This window comes from Abramis brama (genome assembly GCF_963993115.1).
Source record: "Abramis brama genome assembly, chromosome: 17".
In the NCBI taxonomy this organism is placed as follows: Eukaryota; Metazoa; Chordata; class Actinopteri; order Cypriniformes; family Leuciscidae; genus Abramis; species Abramis brama.
In genome coordinates, this window is record NC_139979.1 from 35,388,235 (window position 1) to 35,416,219 (window position 27,985).

The window sequence follows — 27,985 nt, forward strand, 5'->3', positions numbered from 1 at the left end:
CACTGACACACACACAAACTGACACACACACACACACACACACACACACACAGACATACACACACTCACGCACACACACACACACACACACACACACACACTGACACACACACACACAGACATTCACGCACACACACACACACACACACACACACTGACATAAAGGATGTGTTTTAGAGGTCTGTATGCAGAACGCCCAGGTTACGCCTGTGTTGAGCCTGATAATATCATGAGTGAGAGATCACAGTTTTTCCTGCACACTTTCTGTGCTGTGTAATGAGTGTGTTGTGTTGTGTAATGTGAGTGTGTCTTGTAATGTGAGTGTTTTGTGTTGTGTAATGTGAGTGTGTTGTGTTGGGATAAAGAACACACTTGTATGTGGATGTTTTGAGGATCTGCATTGTGGTGAATTGTGTCACTCTGGGAATGTAGTCGTTTCTCCTCTTCAATCCTGTAATTCCCTCGTTCTACACGTGTGATCTGTTAAACACGGCTGTTCTCTCTTCCTCAGAAAACACTGTATTTAGAATGAACATGCTTGTTATAACAACCATGGGCGTAGATTTGGTTTGAACATTGGGGGGGGTTGAAGTTTGGGTATGCCTCCTTTTCATGTGATCATGGTATAAATATTGGGGGGGTTGTAATGCATAGATTTAAATATTGGGGGGGTTATCTCCCCCCTAACCCCCCCACAAACTACGCCCCTGATAACAACACAAAGAAAAAAACTGGCTCACATCTCCTCTGTTTCTGCACAATTTACACATCTTTCTGTTAAAGGGAATTATTGTGTCCTTAATGTGTGCCTTTTGCCTCCAAAATAGTCTTATTCATTTCATTTTAACTTGTGAAAATCATTTTTGCCAGATGTGCTCATGAGTTTAATCCGAATTCCTTCCAAACACAACTTGTTTGGTTCAAATTCATTTAGCAGATTCATTTATTCAAAGTGAGCATTTATTACAGGCTCTATTGCTTTGAAATAATGCGAGTCTCAGTGAAGCACACAGTGGTGAGGATATAATATAACCACTAAACCACTAACAACACAACCCTCCAGTCCCAGATGAAATAGTCACCAATATAACAAATCAAAGACTGTTGTGAAATGGCTGTGGAAACTGTAGTCTGTCAATTGGGTTTGTGTTGTAATTAGTCAGACTGGATGAGTGTCTGAATCTCAGTCTTATTCACGCATGCGCATTAGAGGACTGAGAAATGATCGACTGTGAAGCGTCTGTATATTCAATGATTAAAGACATTAAACCATGAAGATTCTTCCAGAACACTAGCAGAGGATTCGCACAACAAACACAATTTGTCACTCATAAACACTAATAACAGGAGAATTATACAGTGTTTTATGTAAACGCGCGCATGACCGTTTCGCGTCTTTCTAAAAACGCAGTTCAACTGTTAAAAAACGTATTTCTATATTTTGCGTTTTTCCCCATATGCACTGCCCGTTCTGTGTGAACCAGCCCTGTGTGTTCAGTGCATTTAATTGCTTTGATTGTAGTATTTCAGTTTTTAGATTCAGAATATATTTCATTATATTGCTGTAGAAATGTAGCAGATTTATTCAGTTTTGTATTATGTTCGGTTTTGAACTTTAGTTAAACACTTTTGAAAAGCAAATCTAAACAGTTACAAATTTGCCTGTAATAGAATCCAATTAACATTAAAATAGCCTGTAAAACATAGTAAAATAAAATATGTTGGGGACTTTTCCGAACAAGCATCACGACATCCATGATGCGGTGTGTAGTTCTCAGTCCTGTCATCTGTTGCTGCTCCAGTTCTGTAATCACCGGAGGAAGAGGAGGATGAAGAGGAGGAGGATGAAGATGATGAATCTGGTCAGAGTGAGTTAAACCCGGCATGGAGACAGAAGACGAGCCGCTGTCTGAACACATCATGCATTCATTATCCTGACTTCACCATGCGTCCTCCTCCTCTCTCCTGTGTAAGGTGGACTCAGTGAACACACACACACACACACACACACCTGACGGGGACTCCGCACAGATGAAGATGATGAGGGTAGAGGAGGATGAAGCGCATCAGGTGGATGATATGGACTCGGGTTTGGACGAGCTGAACGCGGATCTCTCCATATTCTCCGTGGATTCGGATGATGTTCCGCACAGGAGGAGGAAGAGGAGGATGATGATGATGATGATGATGCGGGACGCCGGAGGATTTCAACGCAAAACCAACGCGTCGTCCTCGCGACGCAACGCGTGGGGAAACGCGTCGTACGCGGAGCTGATCACCCGCGCCATCGAGAGCTCGCCCGAGAAGAGGCTCACCCTGTCCCAGATCTACGACTGGATGGTCCGGTGTGTGCCTTACTTCAGCGATAAAGGAGACAGCAACAGCTCTGCGGGCTGGAAGGTACCGCGACACACACATCAGCACAACACACACACACGATACATTCGCGTTTATTGGTCGAGTTACACGAGGGTGTAAAGAAATCACTGTTAACACGTTTTCAACATTGGAAATAAAATGCAATATACAGTAACTATTCAACACACTCATAATATGTATTCATTCAATTCACATGCAATACAACGGATGTGCCGAGTGTGTGTAAAGGGTGAAGAGGTCAAATGAAAGTGTTCTTGATCGTGAAGCCTTACAGTCTTGGACCTTTATAGACAGATTCAGTCTCGTTCTGAAGCTCTGGTTATTTTATACAGAGGAAAACAGTGCAGGCAGGAAAAACGTAGGAAAGAAAGGATGCATGCTAAATGCATGAGGAATAGATATATCAGGAATATACATAGTGTGTTCTTACTGTAAGTGGCTGACTGAATGAGGAAGGAAATTACTCATACTTAATGTAATCATGTATTATCAAACATTCCTCAGGTTCAGTACGCTGCAGTCAGTCTGATTCATTCCCAGCTCTTGATTCATTCTCTTGATTAATTCCCAGCTCTTGATTCATTCTCTTGATTCATTCCCAACTCTTGATTCATTCCCAGCTCTTGATTCATTCCCAACTCTGGATTCATTCTCTTGATTCATTCCCAGCTCTTGATTCATTCCCAACTCTGGATTAATTCTCTTGATTCATTCCCAGCTCTTGATTCATTCCCAACTCTTGATTCATTATCTTGATTCATTCCCAACTCTTGATTTATTCTCTTGATTCATTCTATTGATTCATTCTCATCCTCTTGATTCATTCTCTTGATTCATTCCCAGCTCTTGATTCATTCCCAACTCTGGATTCATTCTCTTGATTCATTCCCAGCTCTTGATTCATTCCCAACTCTTGATTCATTATCTTGATTCATTCCCAACTCTGGATTCATTATATTGATTCATTCTCTTGATTCATTCCCAACTCTTGATTTATTCTCTTGATTCATTCTATTGATTCATTCCCAACTCTTGATTCATTCTCTTGGTTCATTCCCAGCTCTTGATTCATTCTCTTGATTCATTCCCAACTCTTGATTCATTCTCTTGATTCATTCCCAGCTCTTGATTCATTCCCAACTCTGGATTCACTCCCTTGATTCATTCCCAGATCTTGATTCATTCCCAACTCTTGATTCATTATCTTGATTCATTCCCAACTCTGGATTCATTCTCTTGATTCATTATCTTGATTCATTCCCAACTCTGGATTCATTCTCTTGATTTATTCTATTGATTCATTCTATTGATTCATTCCCAACTCTTGATTCATTCTCTTGGTTCATTCCCAGCTCTTGATTCATTCTCTTGATTCATTCTATTGATTCATTCCCAACTCTTGATTCATTCTCTTGGTTCATTCCCAGCTCTTGATTCATTCTCTTGATTCATTCCCAACTCTGGATTCATTCTCTTGATTAATTCCCAGCTCTTGATTCATTCTCTTGATTCATTCCCAGCTCTTGATTCATTATCTTGATTCATTCCCAACTCTTGACTCATTTTCTTGATTCATTCCCAGCTCTTGATTCATTCTCTTGATTCATTCCCAACTCTGGATTCATTATCTTGATTCATTCCCAACTCTTGATTCATTCTCTTGATTCATTCCCAGCTCTTGATTCATTCTCTTGATTCATCCCCAACTCTTAAATCATTCTCTTGATTCATTCCCAGCTCTTGATTAATTTCCTTGATTCATTCCCAGCTCTTGATTAATTTCCTTGATTCATTCCCAGCTCTTGATTCATTCTCTTGATTCATTCTCTTTATTCATTCTCTTGATTCATTCCCATCTCCTTCTTTGTAATTTCCTTCGCTGCAGATTTGAACCTCACAATTGAACTTTATGAATGCACAGTTTTACTGTACATATGTCAGACTTCAGCAACAAAAACATTTATTCCCTTCACTGAGTTGTGAATCATCTCTCCTGTTATCTCCGATTGTTCTGTGATTTCAGCTCTTATTTGATCGATGCACATCATCCTCAAGATTCAAGAGTCCAGCAGTCAGTCACATCTCGATATATCATTCAGTAATAAATAACCCCTAAATAGTTGACTAAAAGGCCAGATACAGGTGTTTTCTGCACACACAGTGCCTTTCAGGTCCAATCGACTTCATTTCTGTAGGAAATGTAGTTTAATGGTCTTTTGCCAGTGTACTTCAAGCAGTTTGTTGAGTTACGGATGCCAATCTCAATGCTCAACTATGGTACTTAATAGTATTTGTAGCACTTTGCTAATGTTTCATTCAACACACCTGAGTGGCGTACTGTTGCTATGGTTACCGCCTCAGACACACACAACACAAGGTTCTATTTTTAGAAATCGAATCTATGCGGTAAGTTAAAAACCTTGAAACATCCGTCCAACCATCCATTATCCAAACCTGCTAGTAGTCAGGGAAACACTCTTATCCTTTTATAATTTATAATTAGATGTAAAAAAAAAAATCATCTTTAAAACTTTAGTTTTCACTTATTTTAAAGCAGAGGTCTTCAATCCTGCTCCTGCTCCTGGCCACTGACCTGCAAAGTTTAGTTCCAACCCTAATCAAAAACACCTGAATCAGCTCGTCAAGCTCTTCAGAATCGCTTGAATATTCAAAGGCAGGTCTGCTGAAGCAGGTTACTAAACTAAACTCTGCAGGACAGTGGCCCTCCAGGAGCAGGATTGAAGACCTCTGTTTTAAAGGGATAAGGAAGTTAGACCAGAGTCCCAAACCACACAGACACAGAACCACAGATCTTACACAGACCTTACACAGATGTTACACAGATGTTACACAGATCTTACACAGATGTTACATAGATCTTACACAGATGTTACACAGATCTTACACAGATCTTACAACAGACCAGACATAACAGGACTCTAGATTTATGTTATGGCTCTATAAAGGGTGCATATAAATCTCTCCCTCTTCCCCCGTTAGGTGGGGCTGACCATAATTGTATACAACTTGTCCCATTGTATCGTACAGCCCTAAGAAGGGGAAAAACTTTAATCAGACAGTCTAAGAACTGGACTGAAGATTCCATCTCGATCCTACAAGGGTGTTATGAATGCACTGATTGGGAAATGTTTAAAGAGTCATGTGTTGACATAGATTAACTTACTGATGTTGTCAGCTGTTATGTGTCATATTGTGTGGATAACATTATTCCTGTTAGGTCTGTAAAAGTATATCCAAATAATAAACCATGGATAACTAAATCACTTAGGGTGCTGTTTAAGGAAAGACAGCGTGCATTTCGGGAAGGAAATCTTTTTGAGTTGAATCGGTTAAAAAAGGAAGTGAAATTGGAAATAAATATGGCAAAGGTGCATTATAAAGAAAAGATAGAATGGCCGTTAAAAAACAGTTATTTGGGCTCAGCATGGGATGGCATGAAAACCATCGTTGGGACAAAGCCTAAGAAAGATTCTAAGGTGGTATTGGAAGGGTATAGAGATGATTTTCAGCTTGCAAATGCATTTAATGAGTTTTATGTAAGGTTTGATACTCGTGACTTTGAGAATATTCGTAGTGAGCAGAAAAATAATTTACCTGTAAATGGATCTATCCCCTTTGCAGAACCGGATGTAATTAATGGGTTTAAACATTCAAAAGCCAGGAAAAGCGCAGGCCCTGATAATATTGAGGGCCGGCTGCTTATTTCCTGTGCAGAGCAATTGGGACCTATTTTTTATTATATTTTTCAACTGTCCCTTACTCAACAGAAGGTGCCGAGATTATGGAAAACTTCCACAGTCATTCCAGTGGTGAAAAATAATCATCCAGTGGTACTAAATGATTTTAGGCCAGTTGCTTTGACCTCATTAGTTGCGAAGAGTTTTGAAAGATTGCTTAAAAAAGAGCTTCTTACAAAGGTGGAAGATTCCCTTGACCCTCTTCAGTTTGCTTATAGGGCCAGGCGTGGGGTTGAGGATGCTACGGCCACTTTGTTGAATTTGGTACTTAAGCATCTAGAGCAGGGGTGTCAAACTCAGTTCCTGGAGGGCCACAGCCCTGCAGAGTTTAGCTTCAACCCTAATTAAACACACCTGATCAGCTAATCAAGTCCTTCAGGCTTATTTGAAAACTGCAGGTGTGTGTGTGTTAAAGCAGGGTTGGAACAAAACTCTGTAGGGCTGTGGCCCTCCAGGAACTGAGTTTGACACCTGTGATCTAGAGGGAACTAAGACTCATGCTAGGATTTTATTTGTTGATTTCTCAATCGCTTTTAACACAATACAACCTCATATTTTAGTAGAGAAGCTTTTAAGTTTTGGCTTTGATTTTAGTATTGTTGGTTGGATCCTTGACTTTCTAACTGATCGCATTCAGAGAGTAAGGGTTAATGGTTGTTGTCAGAGGTATTGTCTTCATCCACAGGGTCCCCTCAGGGATGTGTCCTTTCTCCACTCCTGTATATTCTATACACTGATGATTGTAGAAGCAGGCATGACAATAGATTTATTGTAAAATTTGCATATGATTCAGCGATTGTCAGCCTTCTTGGTGTTGGTGAATGCGACCATGGCCCTGTGGTAGATGATTTTGTTCATTGGTGCAACGATGCATTCCTGCAAATAAATGTGTTAAAAACGAAAGACATGATTATTGACTTTAGGCGTAATCAAATTGATCTTAAGAAAACAACTATCAAAGAGCAGGAGGTTGATGTTGTGGAATCATATAAGTATCTGGGGTGTGTGATTGATTACAAGCTGAATTTTGTTGATAGGTCGTTAATGATTTTGTTTTACAAATCTTATATTGAGTCGGTTCTAACATTTACTATGTTATGCTGGTATGGAATTCTTGGTGTGAAGGCAAAGACTGCTTTGGTGAAAATAGTAAATACTAGCAGTAAGACATTAGGAGTTCAGCAGAGTCACCCTACCGACTTGTATAACCGGCAGGTAGTTAGGAAAGCCCGATCCATTTTAATGGTTACTTCACATCCTCTCTATTCTGAGTTTCAGTTTTTACCCTCAGGATCTCGATTGAGATTTCCCTCTGTTAGAAGTAACAGGTATAAACATTCATTTATTCCTACTTCCATCTCTCTGTTAAATTCGGGTATGGGGGGAGTAGGTGGAAGGAAGTAGTTGTTTGGGTTCTGTGTACTTTGTGTGTGTACTTATTTTCGTGTTAATTTTTAAATTTTAAATGTAATTTAACTTTTACAGAATTTTTAATGTATTGTAAATTGTCCCTTTGTATGCTGTCTTGCTGTAAAACCAATTGCCCTTCGGGGACATATACAAATAAAACATAAACGTAAGATCTTACACAGATGTTACACAGATCTTACACAGATCTTACACAGATGTTACACAGATCTTACACAGATGTTACAGATCTTACACAGATCTTACACAGGTGTTACACAGATCTTACACAGATGTTACAGATCTTACACAGATCTTACACAGATGTTACAGATCTTACACAGATGTTACACAGATCTTACAGATCTTACACAGATCTTACACAGATGTTGCACAGATCTTACACAGATCTTACACAGATCTTGCACAGATGTAACACAGATCTTACACAGATGTTACACAGATGTTACTCATATCTTACATATATCTTAGACAGATGTTACACAGATCTTGCACAGATGTTACACAGATCTTACAGAGATGTTACACAGATTTTACACAGATGTTACACAGTTGTTACACAGATCTTACACAGATCTTACACAGATGTTACACAGATCTTACAGATCTTACACAGATGTTACACAGATCTTACACAGATCTTACACAGATGTTACATAGATCTTACACAGATCTTACACAGATCTTACACAGATGTTACACAGATCTTACAGATCTTACACAGATGTTACACAGATCTTACACAGATGTTACATAGATCTTACACAGATCTTACACAGATCTTGCACAGATGTTACTCATATCTTACACAGATGTTACACAGATCTTACACAGATGTTACACAGATGTTACACATGCTCATGACAGAAGAGCTGATTTGTCATCTTTGATTGGCTACCTGGATCCCATGATGCCATCATGATCCTCTCTTTGATCTCTTTGATCCCATGATGTCATCAGTAGTGTGTGTGTGACTGATTGAGTCGTTTAAACAAGCTCTTCTGCTGAGACTCGTCTATCTACTCTTTCAAACACTGCAAAACAACAGCAGACTGTGAAGAGGACACTTGTTTATTTCTTCAAATTTCCTCAAACTAATTTATTTGTTTCCCTTGAAGTGAAAATACTGTAAGTCTCCTATAGTTAATAGTTGACTGGTGGTACATGTATATCATAATACTGTCATGGACCTGGTGGAATATCACGCTCAATCATATACTCTCCGCATCATATAGTCATCAGGTTATGAACCGTAAAGAGTGTATCGTGCGACACCCATCCTTGTGCTCATTCACTCCATCTCTGGTCTGTGTGTGTGTGTGTGTGTGTTGGGTCAGCAGGCCGTCAGTCAGACTGTAATGTGAAGTGACTGGAGTGTTATTTATAACATGTCTTTAAGGTCTGTAATGATGCAAAGAGTCAGTGAGAGAGAGAGATGAAAGAAAGAGTAAACCGGTTCACACTTACAAACACAGTATTTACGGAAAGTTACTTTTAAAAGTAATGTTACAATATTGCGTTACTCCCCCCCAAATAAGTCCCTAATTGAGTTACTTTTTAATGGAAAGTAAAGCGTTACTTTTTCTCATTTCTAATCTTCTGAGTTTGCATTTCAGTATTTTTATTCATTTTGAGGAATATTGAATCTGTTTTTGGGTCAGTGAGAGAAAATGCTCACATTCAGTCTAGATCTACCATCATCACGTTGTTCACACACACACACACACACACACAGTCACTTGAGTTACTTCTCTGAAAAAGAAACTCAGATATTTTGTAGTAAATTTAAACTTACTTGAAGTAATCTGATTACATAACTTACTTGTAATGCATTAACACTGGTTGTAACATCTGTTGTCTAATATTTATTTGAGATATTTGTGCGTCATAAGAGACCAGTAATGAAGCATGTGTGTAGAAAACTGACACAAAGAGTCTGATGAACATCACAACATTAGAGATAAACTTCATTATCAGAGCTTATCGAATTTTTTTTAGCGTTTATCGAGTTTATTCTCGGAGCATTATCGAGAAAGACGGAGTCAGTAACAGTGCAAAAGATGAAAAATGAAGGAAAACTGCTGTATGTGGAGGAGGTTTGCTGTTTTTCTGTACAATAAGAGACTCAAACAGAAGATCATTCAGATCAACACAAGGTCACGGCTTCAGCTCCCTGCAGAAGTGTGAAGAGATCAAATGTGTGCCTTTGGATAAAAGCATCTGACAAAAGCACAATCTGAGATTCGTGCACTCCAAGCGCTTCAAGTTCTCTGCGTCGTCCTTTGATGATATTTATCATCGTCAAATATGAGCTGTTATTGCTCTATACCGGTCGAAAGTTTGGAATAAATAAGATGTTTCTGAAAGAAAGTCTCTTCTGCTCACCAAGAGTGCATTTATTAGATCAAATATACAGTAAAAACAATAATATTGTGAAATATGATTACAATTTAAAATAGGTTTTATTTTGAATATGTATTTTAGAATGCAATGATGCCAAATATACATTTTAATCAGCCATAAGAGACATTTATTATTGTTATTGAAAAAACGTAATTATGGTTTATATTCAATAAACTACACAATTGTGTTAGTGCTCATATTTCTGAAAAAAAAAAAAGCTAAATCTATTACATATCTCTTTTACATATTTTATGGTTTTATCCTCGTCTCACACCTTCTTAAAATTTTCATGATTGATATAAAACATAAGACGTGATGAAAGACAGTAAAGAACCAACAAGGTTAATGTCACTTCTACAGCAACATAATATGTTTACTGTTAATATTGTTATATTAAACAGCCTTGCGCTGAGAGCTGAATAACATACGCATGATTTCTATTGCACTCGGAAGATGAATTCAAGAATTCAAGAGCAATTCAACAATAAGCTACATTTTATAGAGCATACATAGGCTTTAAGTAAAGAGCTACTTCTTTTTTAACGTGTAATCTTTAAGGAGAGTGAGGAACAGAGGAGTTATACGAGTTAGTGTCTGCGACGAGTTATCTATACGTCCTCTGAAAGGAACAGAACACAATGCAATTAAGAAGAAATCTGCTGATTACTGGATGATAAGCCTCGTCTGAATTATTAACAGGAGATGTTCCCTGAGGAGTCCATCAGCACACACTCTCACACACACACACGCACGCACGCACGCACACACACACACACACACACACACACTCACATACATCATCAGGGTAACAAACATGACACTAAAATAATGCAACATGAACTAAAAGTAACTTGAAAACACTCTAATGTACATTTACTGATAACAAAAATTAGAAGAAACAAAATAATTGATATAAAATATATAATCATATGTGATGTATTGCACAGGGACTGTGAATGTGCACTTATATGGTGAAGTAACTTACAGTTCTCCAGTTAACAGGTTTTCACTGTATTCTACAGTAGTCACATGTTCTCCAGGGTAATGTAGTTCTCTTCCACAGACAGAGCTCCTGATCCAGCAGATCCTGCAACGGGTCCTGCTGATGTTCTCAGTCTCCAGTGTGTGGAGTGAGGGGTGGAGAGCACAGTGCACGGTTATGAGTGTCTGTGGTGATGGGTGTGTGTGTGTGTGTGAGGCTGTACACACACCGGGGTTATCCGAGGTTCCGAGGGTCTCGTCTCGTGACATCACGTCCTGTTTAGGGTCTCGTGACATCACGTCCTGTTTAGGCTTGGTTTAGATGTGTTTGGTCCGTGTTCTGTTCATATTCGAGTGGAACTGCACCAGAGTTCATCTGGAAGTGGATTGAGAGCATCTTTTCAGGGTCTCGATCCACTCGTTTGCTCCAGATGCAGCGTCACACTTATTCACACGAACCGCACGCACCAGAGTTCGCTTATATCCAACCAAACATGCACTTATTTAAAAAAATATCTTCTAATGTGTTCCACAAAATACACTGGAAGAAATGCACACGTTTGGACTGACATGAGGTGTGAGTCCCTTTAAGACTCGAGCTCTGGCACTGTCTGCACATGAGTGAGTGTTGGCCCTGTTATCCTCTATGGGAATCGTGTAGGATTAGACATAGTCAATCAGCCAAGCAGTGAATAAACCAAGCACTCAATATGAAGCACAAACACCCAGAGCCACCGAAGGAGACCTGAGCAGTTCTTCAGGAGTATTTCAGGTTCACACGGCTGAGATGTGGCCATCCTGAGCCCGTCTGTGTTCGCTTGAGGAAAGTAGGTCAGTCTGAACACTGGATGTTTGCTATTCCATCCATGTAAACTCTGAGCTCGCATGCTCTTCATCTCTGCAACTCTTCCCTCCATCTTTCATCTGTTCTCCTAAAGGATTACTTCACTTCAGAATTACAATTTCCTGATAATTTACTCTCCCCTACATCATCCAAGATGTTCATGTCTTTCTTTCTTCACTGGAAAAGAAATTAAGGTTTTTGAGGAAAACACTCCAGGGTGTTTCTCCATATAGTGTCTTCAATGGGGTCCAACGGGTCGAAGGTCCAGATGTGAGTTTCAGTGCAGCTTCAAAGTCTCGACACGATCCAGCCGAGGAATAAGAGTCTTATCTAGACAAACCAGCCGACATATATAACAGAAATAAACATTTACACACTTTTAATCACAAATAAAAACTTTTCGACTAAAGAAAGAAAGACATGAACATCTTGGATGACGTCCTGGAGAGTAAATTACAGGAAATTTGAATTCTGAAGTGAACTTCTCCTTTAATCTGTCTTTTTCCAGAAGTTCTTTGCTGTCTGCACATTCAAGGTTCTGTTTTTTTGTTTGTTGGTGGATTCAGTCTTTTTCAGGCTGTTTTGAGTCAGTCAGTCCTCAGTTTTAGTCTTGTGTATGAATAGTTCAAACACATGTCATCAATGCACCCCATGTGCTCCAAACCACAGTTCTTCTAACGGACATTAAATAAAATGTTTACTCTGCTCGTTTCCATATAACTAAAGTGAACTGTGATCACGCTTCAAACAGTCATAAAATCCCCCTTTTTCCTCGCTCGGGTCTCCTCCTTTGAGTCCGTCTAGGGTTCGTGTGTGAAGTGAGCGTCTCGTTGCTGCTTTACTGTGGCAGTGAACCTGCATTAAAGGTCAGAGTTCGTGGCCACAGGGGCTTTCTTCTTTCTTTGTGTGAGACAAGAGAAAGAGAGATGGAAAAATGATATGGAAAGGACTGCGGAAACATGTGATTCCCAAATCACCTGACACTAGAAGCAATCTACTGACCAGTGAACGTGACATTCAGAATAACACACTTGCTCAAGGTACGTAACAGCACTCTTTTATCCTGCACCGCCAAATGTGCTCTTGTTTCATATTCAAACATTGTTTGAGAAGCCCTCCAAAGATGCTACTTTTAATTCGGTGACTAATCGGTATAGATAACAATTTAAAAAAAATTAAGAGATAAATAAATCAAATACAACCTTTTGGTGTATATCTGAGTGAAACGCTTCTGGAACAAGAACAAATGTGGGCGGGGCTTGATTGTGTCTGTGGGGAATTGATTGGCTGGTTGGATGGTTGTGGTTTGCTATTGGCTGATCTCATGTGAGTGACAGGTTGCCCCGACCTCGTCATCAGAGAAGAGAAGATAAGAGATGTCAACAGAATTATAAGACAGAAGTTTGCAAAACTGAAATGTATACCCTCTGCAAAACATCACTTTTTGATGGATTTTAATTCTGCAGTCTACACATATTTTACACATAATTCTTTGGTTTTGCCTGGAAAACGTTTCTCAAAGACTGATGTGCAGTGAATGGACTTTCATCTTTTGTTGTAGGTCATGCTATTGATTTCAGCTGTACTTACCCTCATGCATCATAAAGAACACGGTAAAGAAGTGTGTTTTGTTTGATCAGAAGGTTCTAGGCTGTGTGTAGCAGACTTAACTGTGTGTGAATGTCAAAAGTCTGGCTTATTGGACACAAACTACAGCCATTATTTCTCAGTCTGGCCAAACCTTTCTCGTTGCTTATTCAACCGTGATGAGAATCCCGGGCCGAGAACGGTTTGTAATTGTGGCGTACCAAACCAAGCTCAAGTGAAAATATAACTGGAATACCGTCCTTACCGTTAAAGCGTTCAGCCTGACAGTGGAAAAGTGGCTTAAGAATAGTTAATTACAAAATATAAATTAAAGAGCCCATATTCTGCCCTTTAACAAAGTCTTGTAGTTTCAGGCTCTACTAGAACAGGTTTTCCTGCTTGAATGTTGATTATTCTCCTCATATTCTCCATTGTTGCCGCTCCTCTCTTCCCAGTCTGTCAGTAACGCTCTGTTTACTTCCTGTCTCTATGAAGCCCCACCTTCTGAAAAGCACACTGTGCTCTGATTGGTCGGCTGGAGCAGTGTGTTGTGATTGGTCGAGCACTTCGAGTGTGTTTGGGAAATGTCCCGCCCCTTACCATAACCACCAGTTTAACACACTACTAACTAACTCAACCAGGCCCCGCCCCTTTATTATGCGCATTAATAATTATGATGAATAATTATGTAATGTTCCCGGAAGAAACTCAAGACTACAGTGGAGGCGTTTCAGGAGTTCAGAAACACTGACACTGATATAGAGAAGAACTGGAGCTTCTTCATGATCACACAGCAACATTACACACTAAACACAGATGGAAACACAGAATAGCTGCTGTTTAAAGGATAATAATGTGGGTAATTATTGGTTTTGCTACAGACCGTTAATGATACGACCCCTCGTGTTTGGCTTGAATAGAGCTTTGAATCGTGGGTTCAAAATCTCACCGTTCCTCTCGACCACAATTTTTGGATTCTCTTTTGGAACATTAGGAGTACAATATACAATACAGAATGCTTTTAATTGTAGCCAATGTTAGTATGATTTTTTAATACTATTATTATTTATTTACTTTTGGCAGTGTGTAACTGGTGATTTCAGAAAGCTTTTGTGCTGTAGATGTTAGTGTGTGTCAGCCTGTGCGTGTGTGTGTTTTACTTAGAGGTGGGAGATATATCATTTAGATAATATCAAAATTGTTGTCTGGACGATATGCAAAATTGGGATATCGAATATTTCATCATTTGTACAATCCGACCCCCCAAACATGAAAAGAGCTGAAAGAAGTTAAAGAGAAAACAAATAACGCACACTATAACCTTCTAAACAATTATATGTAGCGATTTTTAATACTGTATGGCAGTACTATTCCCGGAAGTAACCTCCGAGTGGCCCAGCCCATGGTCCCGCGTCGTCAAAAACGCACATTCATACGTAAATTCGAAATAGTGCGCGCAGAACCACATGCGCAAAACCGTTTTTAAAATGATATATGAATTATTTTTATTTTATCATATGTAATTTTACAAAAGGACATTTTACAAACCTACGTTTTGCGCATGTGCTCCTGCACGCACTTTTTCAGTCACAACACAGCAATCAGAGGAGGACGCGCTGAAAACTGTAATGCTGTTCTCTTCCTTCATAACTCGTACTGAGAAGGTTTGAGTTGCAGAGGAATTTGTGACTGTTTCACCTGTTCAACCACATCAAAGTTTCGTAATTAGTAAGTCCGTGCTTTTTCTCTTTTTGTTCTTATGTGCTGAAGGGCCGCTGTGCCTTGGTGAAACGGTGTTTGTAGCTACGTGAAGAGCTCTTTTCTTAAACGCCATAAACCTAAAAAGCTGCCTCAAAGAACCAGCAAAAGTAATGATTATGAATATGTAAAATATTGCAATAAGACATTTGAATTGTTTATTAATTTCTGTGTCGGCTGCAAAGATGAAGTTGACGATATTGACTCGCGATCTTCGCAGTAGGCTAGTGAACGCACCAGAGAAATGCACATTTTTTAGGCTACATAGTTTTATTTTGTTTTGGATGGTTTTGTTTCGAACCAGCTTTCTGTAAATATATTTCATATTTTTTAGGCCTGTGAGGCGAGTAGGCTACGGTTCGGTTCATGATGATATAATCTCCAGTTCAAGGCAAGCACCTTATGTTGTGATTGCTAGCCTATATTTACTTTTTATGTATTAAATCCAGGAAATTGGTTAATGAAAAATGTATTAAAATTAAGATACAATTAATACAAAACGAAATTCGTTTTAAAGAAAGGCTTTGTGCTTTCTGTTTTGAGGTCTCTGTGAAAGTTTGAAAGTCTTTTAGTGCTGCTTTCAGAGCGCTCGCGTCCATAATGGAGAACTGTCACATAATATTGTTTTTTTCCTCATAAATGCAAACACGAAAAATAAAAGACAAAAGACTTTTTTTAAAAGACCAACCATAAATTTTTTGGGGAAAAAAAGATGCATTTATAGCGTTTTGGGGAAAAAATGGATGGATTTATAGCGTTTTGAAAATATTTTTTTTACTTTGAATTTATCATCAACAATATTGTTGTTTGATTTAATAATCACTGTTGCAAGAGGTGCCTAGTTCCGTTTTTTTTTTTTTTTTTGTAAGTGGAAAAAGTAGGGGCTACCTCAGATTCTGTTTAGTTAGCTCCTTTATTGTTTTTTTTTCTATAGCCTACAATAATAGGTCAAATGCAGCAAGTCAAAAGACCAACTGGACCTTCTTTGCCAGTTTGCACACATTTCTTTGAAGGATGGCAAAAATATCGTCTGAATATCGATATCGAGATATTGGAAAAAAATATCGAGATATTCATTTTTGTCAGTATCTCCCACCCCTAGTTTTACTCCATTAAAGGTCTCGACCTCCACAATCTTTCAAACACACGCTGGCAGACGTGCGTCAGACATTCACGCTGGTCTTCGAGAGCTTTCAGCGCAGACACTGGACTCAGCAGTCTGAGCTGAAGTGCACATTAATATTTCAGCGTCTCGAGTCCAGGGTCTCAGAGATGAATGCTTCTCATTTGTTTCTCTTCTCCATGTCTGAAAGCCAGTCCTCTCTCTACTCCCCCTTCTGCACTCAGTTACTATCAGACTCCAACTCAAAGAGACTTAATTGTGGGCTTTTTTGAGTTTCGGGAAGAAGGTGAGTCGGATGGACGTCAAAAAGTAAAATAGTCTTGTTTTCAATTTAAATTAAGATTATTTTCTTACTCCATTGGCAGATAATTATGCTTGTTTTAAGCAAAAACTCACTTATTTAGTTTTTTTTTTTCTTCAGAAAAGAAGATAAGTTTATTTTACTTATCTAGTAAATGCTTATTGTTTCAAGAATTTTTAGCTATTTTGGAATGGAAGCCAGACAAAAATACTAAGTAAAAAAAGGTCTCTCGTACTGCGTAAGTATCTTACGCTCGGGGAAAACCTCTTTTCCACGAGATATTGAAGCCAAAAAATTATCCTATAATTTTGTATTAATGCAAAACGCGTTGCAGCAGCATGCAGGCATAGGCGAGACAGCTCGCGCGCCCATTGGCTGCTCTGCGGCAACTGCATCAGCCTATCGAGCGAGGCCTATCGTGACGTCAGATCCAATGAGTCACATCCCGCCGAAACGGGCGTGGCTTAGGCCTATAAATAAGGCTCGGAGGCAGCTGATATCTGATTTTTCATCTCTTCAGCGAAGCTCACGCATCGTTGGATCCCGAGAGAGAAGCCGCGCCATCTGAAGAAGCCTTTCAGCGGGACGAGCCATCACCTGAAGCCGCTGGCCACGCCGCCTTCTACTGCCGCTCCCGCTGCGCTATCCGGCGCCTATATCCTTTTACTCTCTGTTCTGTGTGTGTGTGTGTTTGCCGGCACGACACACACTCTAAAAGAGCTTGCGTCTTTTTTAAAGATGCCTTCTTGCGGCTCGTGCAGAGCCCCACTCAGCGACGGGGACCGCCATGTCATCTGCGTTTCCTGCCTGGGTGAAGATCACGCAGCGCTCGCACTCGCCGACGGCGGCTGCCCTCACTGCGAGCTACTGCCTATGGCGACTCTGAGGACTCATCTGGCAGTTTTCTCTGAGCCTGCACTTCCGCCCGCTGCGTTGCCGCGCCGTAAAAAGCGTCACGCTCAGCGGGTCCCGGAACCTTCTCCAGCCCGCCAAAGCTCGCCGGTTCGCCCGCTTGCTTCGCCGTCTTCGGTTGAGTCGCTTCCTGATGCACAGCGGCCGCGGTCCGCCGCCGCTTCTATCGAGGATGCTGACTTGAAAGCCGCGTCTGGGGAAGATGACACCTGCTCTCTGCTGGCATCAGGCAGTGAGGATTGGGCGAGCTCTGTGGATCTCGCGCCTTCTGCTCGTAAACCAAGCAAAAGAGCTAGCATCGAGATGGAGCTAATGCGTGTACTCGCGCTGGCCGCGGCGAGCCTCGGCCTCGAGTGGTCTACGCCTGAGCTTCCCTCTCCCAACCGGCTGGATGGTTTCTTCCTTCCTGGGGAGAGTCCAAACCGGCACCCTTTCTTCCTGAGTTACACGAAGAAGTTGCCAAAGCTTGGAACGTTCCCTTCTCAGCTCGAATGCGCTCTTCTGTTTCTCCGGCATTCTCCACTGTTGCCGGTGCTAAGAACAGAGGATACCATTCGCTTCCGCCGGTTGAAGAGGCGATAGCAGCCCACCTTTGCCCGCCCTCTGCTGGACGGCGTGCAAAACCGGCTCTGCCCTCTAAAGCCTGCCGCATGACATCAACACTGCTCGGTCGCGCTTTCTCCGCCGCTGGGCAGGCTGCGTCAGCACTGCACACGATGGCCACTCTGCAGAGTGCAGATATAGTTTTTAATGCTTCATAATCAACAGAACAACTACTCCGAGTCGGATCCATCAATGGTTGTCCTGACGTTAATGAAGTCTTGTGTTCTTGCATTGCAGGGTCATTGGTTTGCATGTAAACCAGGGCAACGGGTTAGTTCAATAAACTGATTTCATTAGCATTATTAGTCAAGTCTTTGTTAAAGTCAAGTCAAGCAACCTGTATCCTTTGCTTTCTCCCATCATGCATGAGTAAATCCCACCGAATCTCACCCACTTCCATAGGGATGGGAGGGAAAAGGCTGCTATGGCAACAAGAACCCCCTTTCCCGTGGGTCTCCTTAGCAACTGTGCCCGGTGTGCCAGTCTTGCATGCGTGCGTGCGTGTGTGTGTGTGTGTGTGTGTGTTATTAAAGCATGACTGGGGCAAGTCATACAGTCTGAATGTTGGCTTGAGTGTCTGAGCTTTATTTATTTATGGGGATGCTGACCTTAAAATGAGAGCTGGCAATGTCCAAATGGACTTTCATATGAGAAATGTACACATGCAGTTTTGAATAGAAACAATAAACAGCATACTTACAAGATCTGAAATGTAAAAACTTTTATGAAGGCTATATACAGCGTTAGAGATGCATGAACCTTCTGACGACTATTCAGAACTGAAGATTTGCAAGGTTACAATTTCAGCACTCAGACACAAATCTTGTCAAATTTGACAAAGACATTCGTTAAAAGCTTAATTTTTTTAGATCCAGTCAGTATGTTTCAGTGTATCTCCACACATAGAAAACAGCAACATATTTTCGGCCCAGATCCGGCCCACATCTGGTACACATGGATTCCACACGGCCCAGACGTTGATCGGATCTGGGCCAAAAATATGTTGCTGTCTGGGTGCTAAAAACACACTGTATACAGTAGTGGTCAAACGTGATGTCCAGCCCAGGAAAACTGCAGTCGATTGTTTTATTTCTAAAAATAATGCAAAGAAACATGACAAATAGTGCAAATGATGTCCAGACTAGCATACAAAGAAATGATGAACTTGTAATGACACATCAAGGATGTTAAGAGGCTAAAAGCAGGTTTAAAACTTGCCCCATTGAAGTCAACAGGGTGCACATTTTAAAAAGAGGATAACACGGTGTAGGCAACACCGATTTTTGTCGTTGTTCTCTGTACTGACAGCACTCCAAATTTACAAAAAAATGAGCTCAATGTTAAAATTGACCGGAGTTCTCCTTTAATACCTGACAATGGACACCTCGTTGGGCATTAACCCTTACTTAGTGTTTTGTTCGTCCCTCATATTTAAAATATATAAAATATTGTCCTCATATTTTGATGGTTTAATGAACTTGTAGGGTCATTAAAAACAAATCTTTGGGACGTCACCTACAAATGTTATTGAGATCATGTCGGCAGCATTCATATATACAACATCCAAGGGCTTTTGGACTGACATGCAGTTTCACGACGAGGATTATGTGTTTTCCGTACTACACACACCTCACATGTCTGGTTTGAATGAATTAAAGAGTGAATTGAGATTAGAGATGGACTCTGACCTTGGCACTGAAGGAAATGAGAGTCGTGTTTCTGTGAATGAGAAGCTGTTGCTGGTGTCCTTCTGTAAAGCGGAGGAGGTTTCCCGCTGACGTGATTATTGTGTTTTGATCCGGGTTTGTGTGGACTGGGGATCCCAGGAGTCAAACTGGCACAGGATTCGGGATTTTCCGATCTCCTGTCTGCTTCTCAGATGCTCAGCTAATCTGGAGACGCTATTTATATCTCCCTAACCCACACACACACACACAGCTCCTGCGGGAAACACAGCCGGCCAATTAACACTGCCAAGAATCACCCACCATTCTCCCAGTTCTCTCCCACGTCTGCTCATATTATTATGGCTCCATGCCATTCAGAAAAAGGTTTTATGTGGCTCCTTTGTGTGCATTTGGTACACAGTCTTGACCACAATTGTTTTTATGCCTGACACTTTTTATAGCCCCATTATAATGCTATACAGTATCTCAATATTCTCAGACACTGGGGCTATAACCTTTTAAAGGTGCTAATATTCACCTTTTAGGGGTAAATTATGTACATGATGCACGTTTTGAACAGGGACTGCCCCAGTCACAGCTTTTGTACCTTTTTTGTCTGAGTGTGTGGCCAGAAATTTTTTTAAAAACCTTTAAGAGTCAATTGGAAATGCAGCTCAAATTCTTGAAAAGTTTGAAAAAACATATAATGATTTATTTATTATTTATTTATTTATCATTCTATATTCTCATATAACTATTTAAAAGATCTATGTCATGATTTTTTGGCTTTTTTTCCCCTTTTTTTTTTTTTAGCTTTTTTGGCCAGTATTATTTCCGGTTGTGTTCACACTTGGCATGTTTGGTTGGATTAAAGCGAACTCTGGTGCGATTGCTCTGTTAGTGCGGTTCATGTGAAAGTCATTGTGTTTACAACTGTGACAATGAGCTCTTATCAGCATCAACTGAATGTAAAGTTCAAGGCATAGACTCTTTAAAATATGTCCAAGAGTTCTTATTTTAGGTACATTGACTTTACATTTCCACACCCCTAAACATGACACTGAACAAAACAAACTGTGATTGGTTGCTTTAAATGCCAGTCAAATGGCCAATGAAAGCTGCGATGGAGTCCAGACCTTCTGCCGTCAGCTAGAATTTTATTGCAAAACCTTTTGACTCAAGTTTTTCCCAAACCCTCAAAAGCCCAGACGTGAAAAGTAGATCGATGCCCTTCAGGCGGATCACCTGCTCAAAGGATGGCTGGAGTTGAGTAGTATCTTTAGTGGAGTCTACACTCCCAAAAACATTGGGTTATTTTTTCTACCCAAATCCTGAGTTGAAACTTTTGGGTAATTTTGGGGGTTATTTCTTCAGTATTTGGGTAGTTTTTGTGTTACCCAGCTCCTGGGTCAGATATAACTGGCTTATAATAACTGAGTTATTTATGATTTATTTATTTATGCATGTCTTCGGTAAAATACAGGTTTGTGTACATTTTATTCGATCCATAAATTCATTATTGTGCTGTATATGGTTTAATAGTATGCAAAGCAACATACAGGGGTGCGATGCGAGTCACTGAGTGTCGCGTCAATCTTTTCAATCTAAACAGAAGCTAGTATTATAGTAAAAATTAATCAACTATGCTGGGTTAAATAAACAACCCAATTTGCTAGGTAAAATTAACCCAACGTGTTCTGTTCTATATTTACCCAGCCCTTGGGTTGAAAACAACCCAAAAATAACCCAGTGTTTTTTAAGGTGTAATCTCTACAAGAAGTAATGAAAAGACAGCACTGTTGAGTCAGATGGGTTTCTGGACTGGTTTAGAGGACTGGGATCATCACTATGGGTGTGGTTGAAGCAGACAGATGGGTGGCAAATGGTGTCCGGATGGCACAGGGTCTTGTGATGGTGCTTGTAAGTATCTGGCCCTATGGGACACATTCCCTGGAGCAAAGAAAGAGAAATCAGCAATTAAGCACAAACAAGACTGGAGGCAAGAGCTCCAGCTGTCCTCACTATGGCAATCTACTTAACGCAGTGAGAAAGGAGGAAATCCAGAGATGCCAGCTTTTTCAATGGCAACCCAATCTCATTCCCGCATAAACCCTCCTATGTTTGATTGGGTTTAGATCTAAACACTCCTGCAGACTCATTCGCTAGCACAGCTGTAAATCATGACGTCACAGCCCGTTTTATACACCGTAGCATCAAATAACTAACTGACACAAAACTTAATGGAAAAACGAACACTTGAACATACATCAGCATAATGAAAACTACCTAAAAGGACGATAGCATCTCTGGAAAAAAAATTATGAAGTGTAATAGGGTTTTTTAGGTTTGTCTTGCATCCCATTTGATTACATGGAGAGGGCGGAGTTTATGGCTTATACTGCAGCCAGCCACCAGGGGGCGATCGAAATGCGTTGGCTTCACTTTTACTGCTTACATGTCTTGCTCAGGGGTTCAGCTCATGTTTTTTCCAGGCAACAAACCTTAATCAAAGAGGGAGTAAAGCAACTTACCATGACTCTGAGTTCATTAAAGAAAATACTTGCTGTTATTGACACAGTCTCAACAGAGCACTGGATCCAGGATTCACCAGGGAAAACCAGTCTACCTTATCCTTGCAAAGATTATATGGATGTGTAAGATTGTTTTTTAAAGGCCCCCTGTGGTGAAAATCCAGCTTTTAATGTTGTTTATATGTCTATGTGGTGTTTTTAATATGCTTTAAGATTAACCATGTGTAAATTCATAAGTCGACAGCATTGCTGAGTATTTTCTCCTTAAAACTGCAGTGAACCAAAGACAATCTAAAAAACAGTCAGTCTCAAAAACTGGTGTTTCTGACGTCACAAACTACCTTGTAACCAATCAGATCAACGTGTGATCGTCATCCAGTGGATCTCTGAGCTGAGTGAGTGAGTGGAGGCGGGGCTCATTTGCATATTCATAGAACCCCGCATACTAAATGAGGCAAGGGTGTAGAGTTACATTCAAGATATTTTAAGGCATGACCATTTTTTTCAAGGAAAAAACTTTTAAATATGTCATTTTGGTGATCAAAGATGAGTATTGAAGGGATAAAATTACTGACTACAGGGGGACTTAAGACATTTTGCTTGTACATTTGTGATAGTGTTGAGTGCTGAGTAAATATTTCTCTTGTGGCTTCTTGTGCACTGGGGGAAAAAAACTTGTCTAACCATTTTTGATGGTTTTAAACTGTTAAAGACTGTGCCATGGAAGATTTTTTTTACCTTTCAGTCATTAATGAGTTCCGAAATGTAACATGTCCTTTGTAAAAGAGGAAGTATTTTGTTAATTTGTGCCGCCAGGGTCTGTGGTTAATTAAAAGTCCCTGGAAGTGTTTTAGTAGCGCTGCAGAAAGTGGATGTTGAGTGTATAGAGTTTGACACGGCCTCTCGTCTCTCGTCTAACAGGAGTGGACACAGTGTCAATACCAGTTATCGTAACCAGCAGCTCTTCCCTCCTGGACTGGGAAATGCCTCGGAGAGACACTTAGATTTACCTCTGGGCTGCACACATGATGTCTAAATGAACATTCAGTATATCTCATTATTGAACGATCTGTTAACCACTACTAATTATCCAACACATCCTCAAAGTCATTCTCAGAAAGTAGTGCACCTCTAATAAGTGCAATCTTTGTTATTCACCCATTTTCATAATAAGGATTAGCCTTGAATTATATGTAATACTCAGGAGAATTAATTGGGATATCAATGAGAGTTAGCAGTTATTTCCAGTTTCCAAATTTGTTAGGAACAACATTTTAAAAACTGCCCTGATTTACGGTAGCTTCATAATAAGGATCCCTGTTTGTCTGTCCAAAACCTCCACCGATGAATTCCGTCTCTCTTTTCTCTTCATGTTTCCATGGATACTCTCCTATTGTTACCTTAGGAAACCTTTTGTTTCGGATGTACCTCTGAGACCTAATTCATTACTTGAAACGCCCATTCAGGGATTATGCTCTAGCTCAACAAAAATAAAGAACAAAACATTTACGTTTAATTTTTGTCAAAGCAGATTAAGTGTTATATTTAGATTGTTTTATTTTATTCAATTGGCATTACTGTCACAATTTCCCGCAGGTCTATTATGGATGACCTTTCCAGTGCAGCCAACTCTTTTTCTCTTTTCTTTTAACACAAACGTCACAGTTTTGTCTTACTCTAGTAGACAAGCTTGTTGATGTTCATGCCATTCATAGATTAATTCCCCATAATAGTGTAAATACTTTGAAAACTATGCTCTGTGTGTTTGAGTGACTGGACGGATTATATCGGTTCAATGAATGGCATAAGTTGAAAATCTGTTCCAATGAAAGAACAGATTTACTAAGAGCACTTAAGAATATCAGCTTTCCACTGAACATTTTAATGCTGGATTGGCAGTGAGAGGTATAGCCTTACCAATGAGATTCGTCCCTTGAGGTAAAAAGAAGGAAATGAATGAATATTTGAGATTAGGAGATGTGAGCGTGAAAGAGAGACATTTCATCTCTCAGGCTGGAAAGATCCCGAAGCCAGAGATTAGTCCACATCCACCCCATTAAAGCACACTTATACGGCCAACTCCTCAATTTTCTCTACTTTTCTCTACTCATCAAAGATATACTCAACAAAATTATACTGAGAAGTATACATAAAAGTAGAAGTACATTTGACCTATACTGGTACTCACACTCTTAAAAATAAAAGTTCCAAAAGGATTTTTCACAGCAATGCAATTTGTGTATCATCCATTTTAATTTAATATTGAAAGTAGAAAAATTAGAAAATATAAGTAAATTGTACATGAATGAATTGAAACCTAATTTTAACACAGAAACAGATTTGATTGATTCTGACAGTTCTTCCCAGGTGTGAGAGTATTGTAACAGACTTGATTCATACTGGCTTCGATTATAAGCCATTACCAGAATGAATCATTTTGTATCTCAGTCAAATAGCAAATGGTGCAAGTCTCTTTGTGCAATACATAAATCATTGGCATAAATCCACAACTCTACTTAAAATAGTTAATTCAGTAGCTAAATAGGAACCTAGTAGTATGGAGCCAGATTTATGTACAACATGCACCAGTGCAAACCCTCTTTTAGCTTTAAAAAACTACTGTTAGGATTTACCCAAACCCAAAATTTATGGGATTGTGGTCTCACACTAATTTGCCCTGTAACAATACAAACAATTTAAGTCCCCCCTGCCTTGCCTCACAGTGCTTTGGTCCACTGCCTGATTTCTGCCTTTACCTGCCTTGTGTTGGGATTTGCTCAATATGATGTTAAGTGGCAGATCAATGGGCTTGTCTGTCTCAGACGAAACCTAACATACTGTGTGGAGGACACAAGATAATTTAATAATTAGAATATGGCCGCGTAGTGAACCTATGAACCTAACTCATATTTAAACAACTATACCTTTTTGTGTACGCTACAAGTACAATTTTTTGCTGTATTAGTGTCCCCTTAAAAATTGCTCTTGATAAATTGTTTGTTTATTGCTTTTTGTTTGTTTTGTTTATCCACTATTAGATGAAATGTATCTGTCTGATTCAGATACATTTTTGTTAATGTAACAAGGGGCCATCTGGTAAAAAAGATAGCTGTGCAGGTAAACCTCACTCTCCTCAAGAGACAACACCTTTCTTTTGTAACTATATTATTCTAAAACTTTCGTCTTTTTTTCTCTAGAACTCCATCCGCCACAACTTATCCCTGCACACACGTTTCATCCGTGTGCAGAATGAGGGAACTGGCAAGAGTTCCTGGTGGATGCTAAATCCCGATGGAGGGAAGCTGGGAAAGTCTCCCCGGCGTCGAGCTGCCTCAGTGGACAACGGCACCAAGCCCCCGAAGAGGAAAGGCCGAACTAACCGTAAGAACATGGCTGGGAAAGCAGAGGAGACGTTGATAGGGTTCTGTAGCTCTCCGGAGCATTGCAGTCCCACTGGGAAGTCTAGAGCAGATGAGGTGGTGCTTAAGGAGGAGTTCGAGACTTGGATGGACCTCCATTCACTCGGAAGCTCGTCAGCGTCAACTCTTAGTGGTCGGCTATCACCCATCCTAGCAGAGGAATTGGGGGAACCTGACGAAGGAAGGATATCCAGCTCGGCATCTCCACGCCTCTATCCCAGTCCCTCCAGTGCTCATTCACCTGCATCCCACTACCCTACAGATCTCAGATCAACGGTTATCTACCAATCCCCATGCCATAAACACCCTCCTTACCTCTACACCAGTGACATCGAGGAGCAAGGCTGGGATTATAGCCAGTCAGATCTAGGCATGCTTCAGCACCATTCCTCCATGCACACTATAGAGGAGAACTCCAGTAGTATGCATGCTCACAAAGGCACAAGCACCCTACAAAGCTTGCTTACCATCGGATCCCAGTTCCTTGTCAAGGACATGATACTTGGGAAAGAGAATGAGGTCCACTCTATGATGGTTGGTGCTTACAATAATGACCCTACTGCTAACCATTCCTCCAAGCCGTTTCACAGCCACAACATCATTCAAAGTTTAAGCCAGGACTTTCGACCTGCAATGGTCCACTCTCATCCCAATGATGGACACATGCATTCGTACATACATAAAGCCCCTTACCTATATAGTCCCGCAGTTAATGCACATCTCCCAGCAGTCACTTCGCTTCCTCCAAACCCAATCTCCTGCGATCTCACTACAGCCCCATACCATCCACCCCATGCCTATATTTACACCGATTCACATCAGCACAGTGTGGGATACGGATTGTACCGTCAACCTCAGGGGACTGGGAACACTTTCCACAACTCCCACCACCCGGATCAGCTCTTCCCACACGAGCGGCTCCCACCTGACCTGGATATGGATGTATTCTATAGCAGCCTGGACTGTGACATGGAGTCTATACTTCTACATGACATTATGGAGTCAGGAGAAGAGATCGATTTCAACTTTGATTCCTCGCTGGCACAAGGAATGGGTATTGGATTTGGATTTACGGGCACACAGCAGAGCAAACACAGCTGGGTTCCTGGATAAATAAACAAACAGAATCCTTCTGAAGACATAACTACCTACATGCCAGCCAGCAGTGGGGTCCCGACAACTCCACCACTATTCAGGGTGAAAACACTGTGCTAAAACTTAAATCAAATCAAGACGGAACCCAGACAGCAACATAGTGTCGGCCCACATCTGGCACACCTGGATTCCACAGGTACCAGATGTGGGCCGGATCTGGGCCGACACTATGTTGCTGTCTGGGAAAGATCTCTTTTGAAAATCATCTTTGGATTTATGTTGTCTGTTTCTGTCAATGTTGTGTGTCTATGTATTGCAAACGTCTCTTTCCCTTACAGTTTCTCTTTGCTCCAGTTTGCTGTAAGTGAACCTCCTTTAGTAATACTGACTGAACCACGATGACAATCTAATGCCGGGTTCAGACTATACAATATTTTTTGTCTGTTACGATAGTCACTGTGTCGGATTATGCGATTTTGGCTCCTAAATTCTTGTCGTGTTGTTGATAAACAACATTTCAGACTACACATTGCTTCCCGACAAGTTATTGCTTGCAGTCTTTAACGATGTGTGTGATGTAATCAAGAAGGTGGAACTATCGACTGACAGGTATTGTGAGCATAAACAAACAATGGCTACCAAAGCGGTGTGTTTTGCACTGGATATCTTGTCATTAGAAAAACTATCAAAAAGAAAGAAAACCTGACAATGGACACGTTCCTAGATTGCACAAAGAGGACAGTATGGAATTTTCCAAAAAGAACTTGAGGTAAAATATATATCGTGACGGGTCTCCTACTCTTCATGCTACTTCTGGCCAGTGGGTGTGGCTAGGAGGCTCATCAACGGAACGATGTCGACCTGTTCTTCCCTCGATAAAAGTTTAGGTTGTGTAAGTGTTGATTGAGCTTGCTCCTGGTCGCTTTGTGTTTGATTTTGGCTTTCGTTTGTTATTAGTTTTTGAGTATTTTGTTTTCTATCTTTGGTACATCCATGCACCAGACAGACATTACAGATGACCACGTTTTCTTGTTTTTATATATTTTTCTATTTATGTTTAGAAATGTTAATTCTTACAAACCAACTCACTATGTCCTCCATTCATTTGACAATTTTGTGACAAATATGGGGGCTCGTCCGGGATCTGAACCTGGGACGCACCACTCGCACCCATATTTGTCATGACCGGCTCAAAG

At 40.4% G+C, this 27,985-nt stretch overlaps 1 protein-coding gene across 1 annotated transcript; it reads left to right on the plus strand.

Moving 5' to 3' along the window:
* The first annotated feature begins 1,898 nt into the window (after window positions 1–1,898).
* foxo6a (forkhead box O6 a) lies at window positions 1,899–26,923 on the plus strand. Its single transcript, XM_084089237.1, has 2 exons — window positions 1,899–2,400; window positions 25,473–26,923. The coding sequence occupies exons 1-2, from the start codon at window positions 2,032–2,034 to the stop codon at window positions 26,805–26,807; spliced, it is 1,704 nt and encodes a 567-aa protein (XP_083945363.1). The 5' UTR covers window positions 1,899–2,031; the 3' UTR covers window positions 26,808–26,923.
* The last annotated feature ends 1,062 nt before the right edge of the window (window positions 26,924–27,985 follow it).

Excerpts from the sequence above, each read along its gene's own strand:
- foxo6a (XM_084089237.1), top strand. The coding sequence starts at position 2,032 with ATGAAGATGATGAGGGTAGAGGAGGATGAAGCGCATCAGGTGGATGAT. Across the intron at positions 2,401-25,472 it reads ACAGCTCTGCGGGCTGGAAG|AACTCCATCCGCCACAACTT; the intron begins GTACCGCGACAC and ends TTTTTTCTCTAG.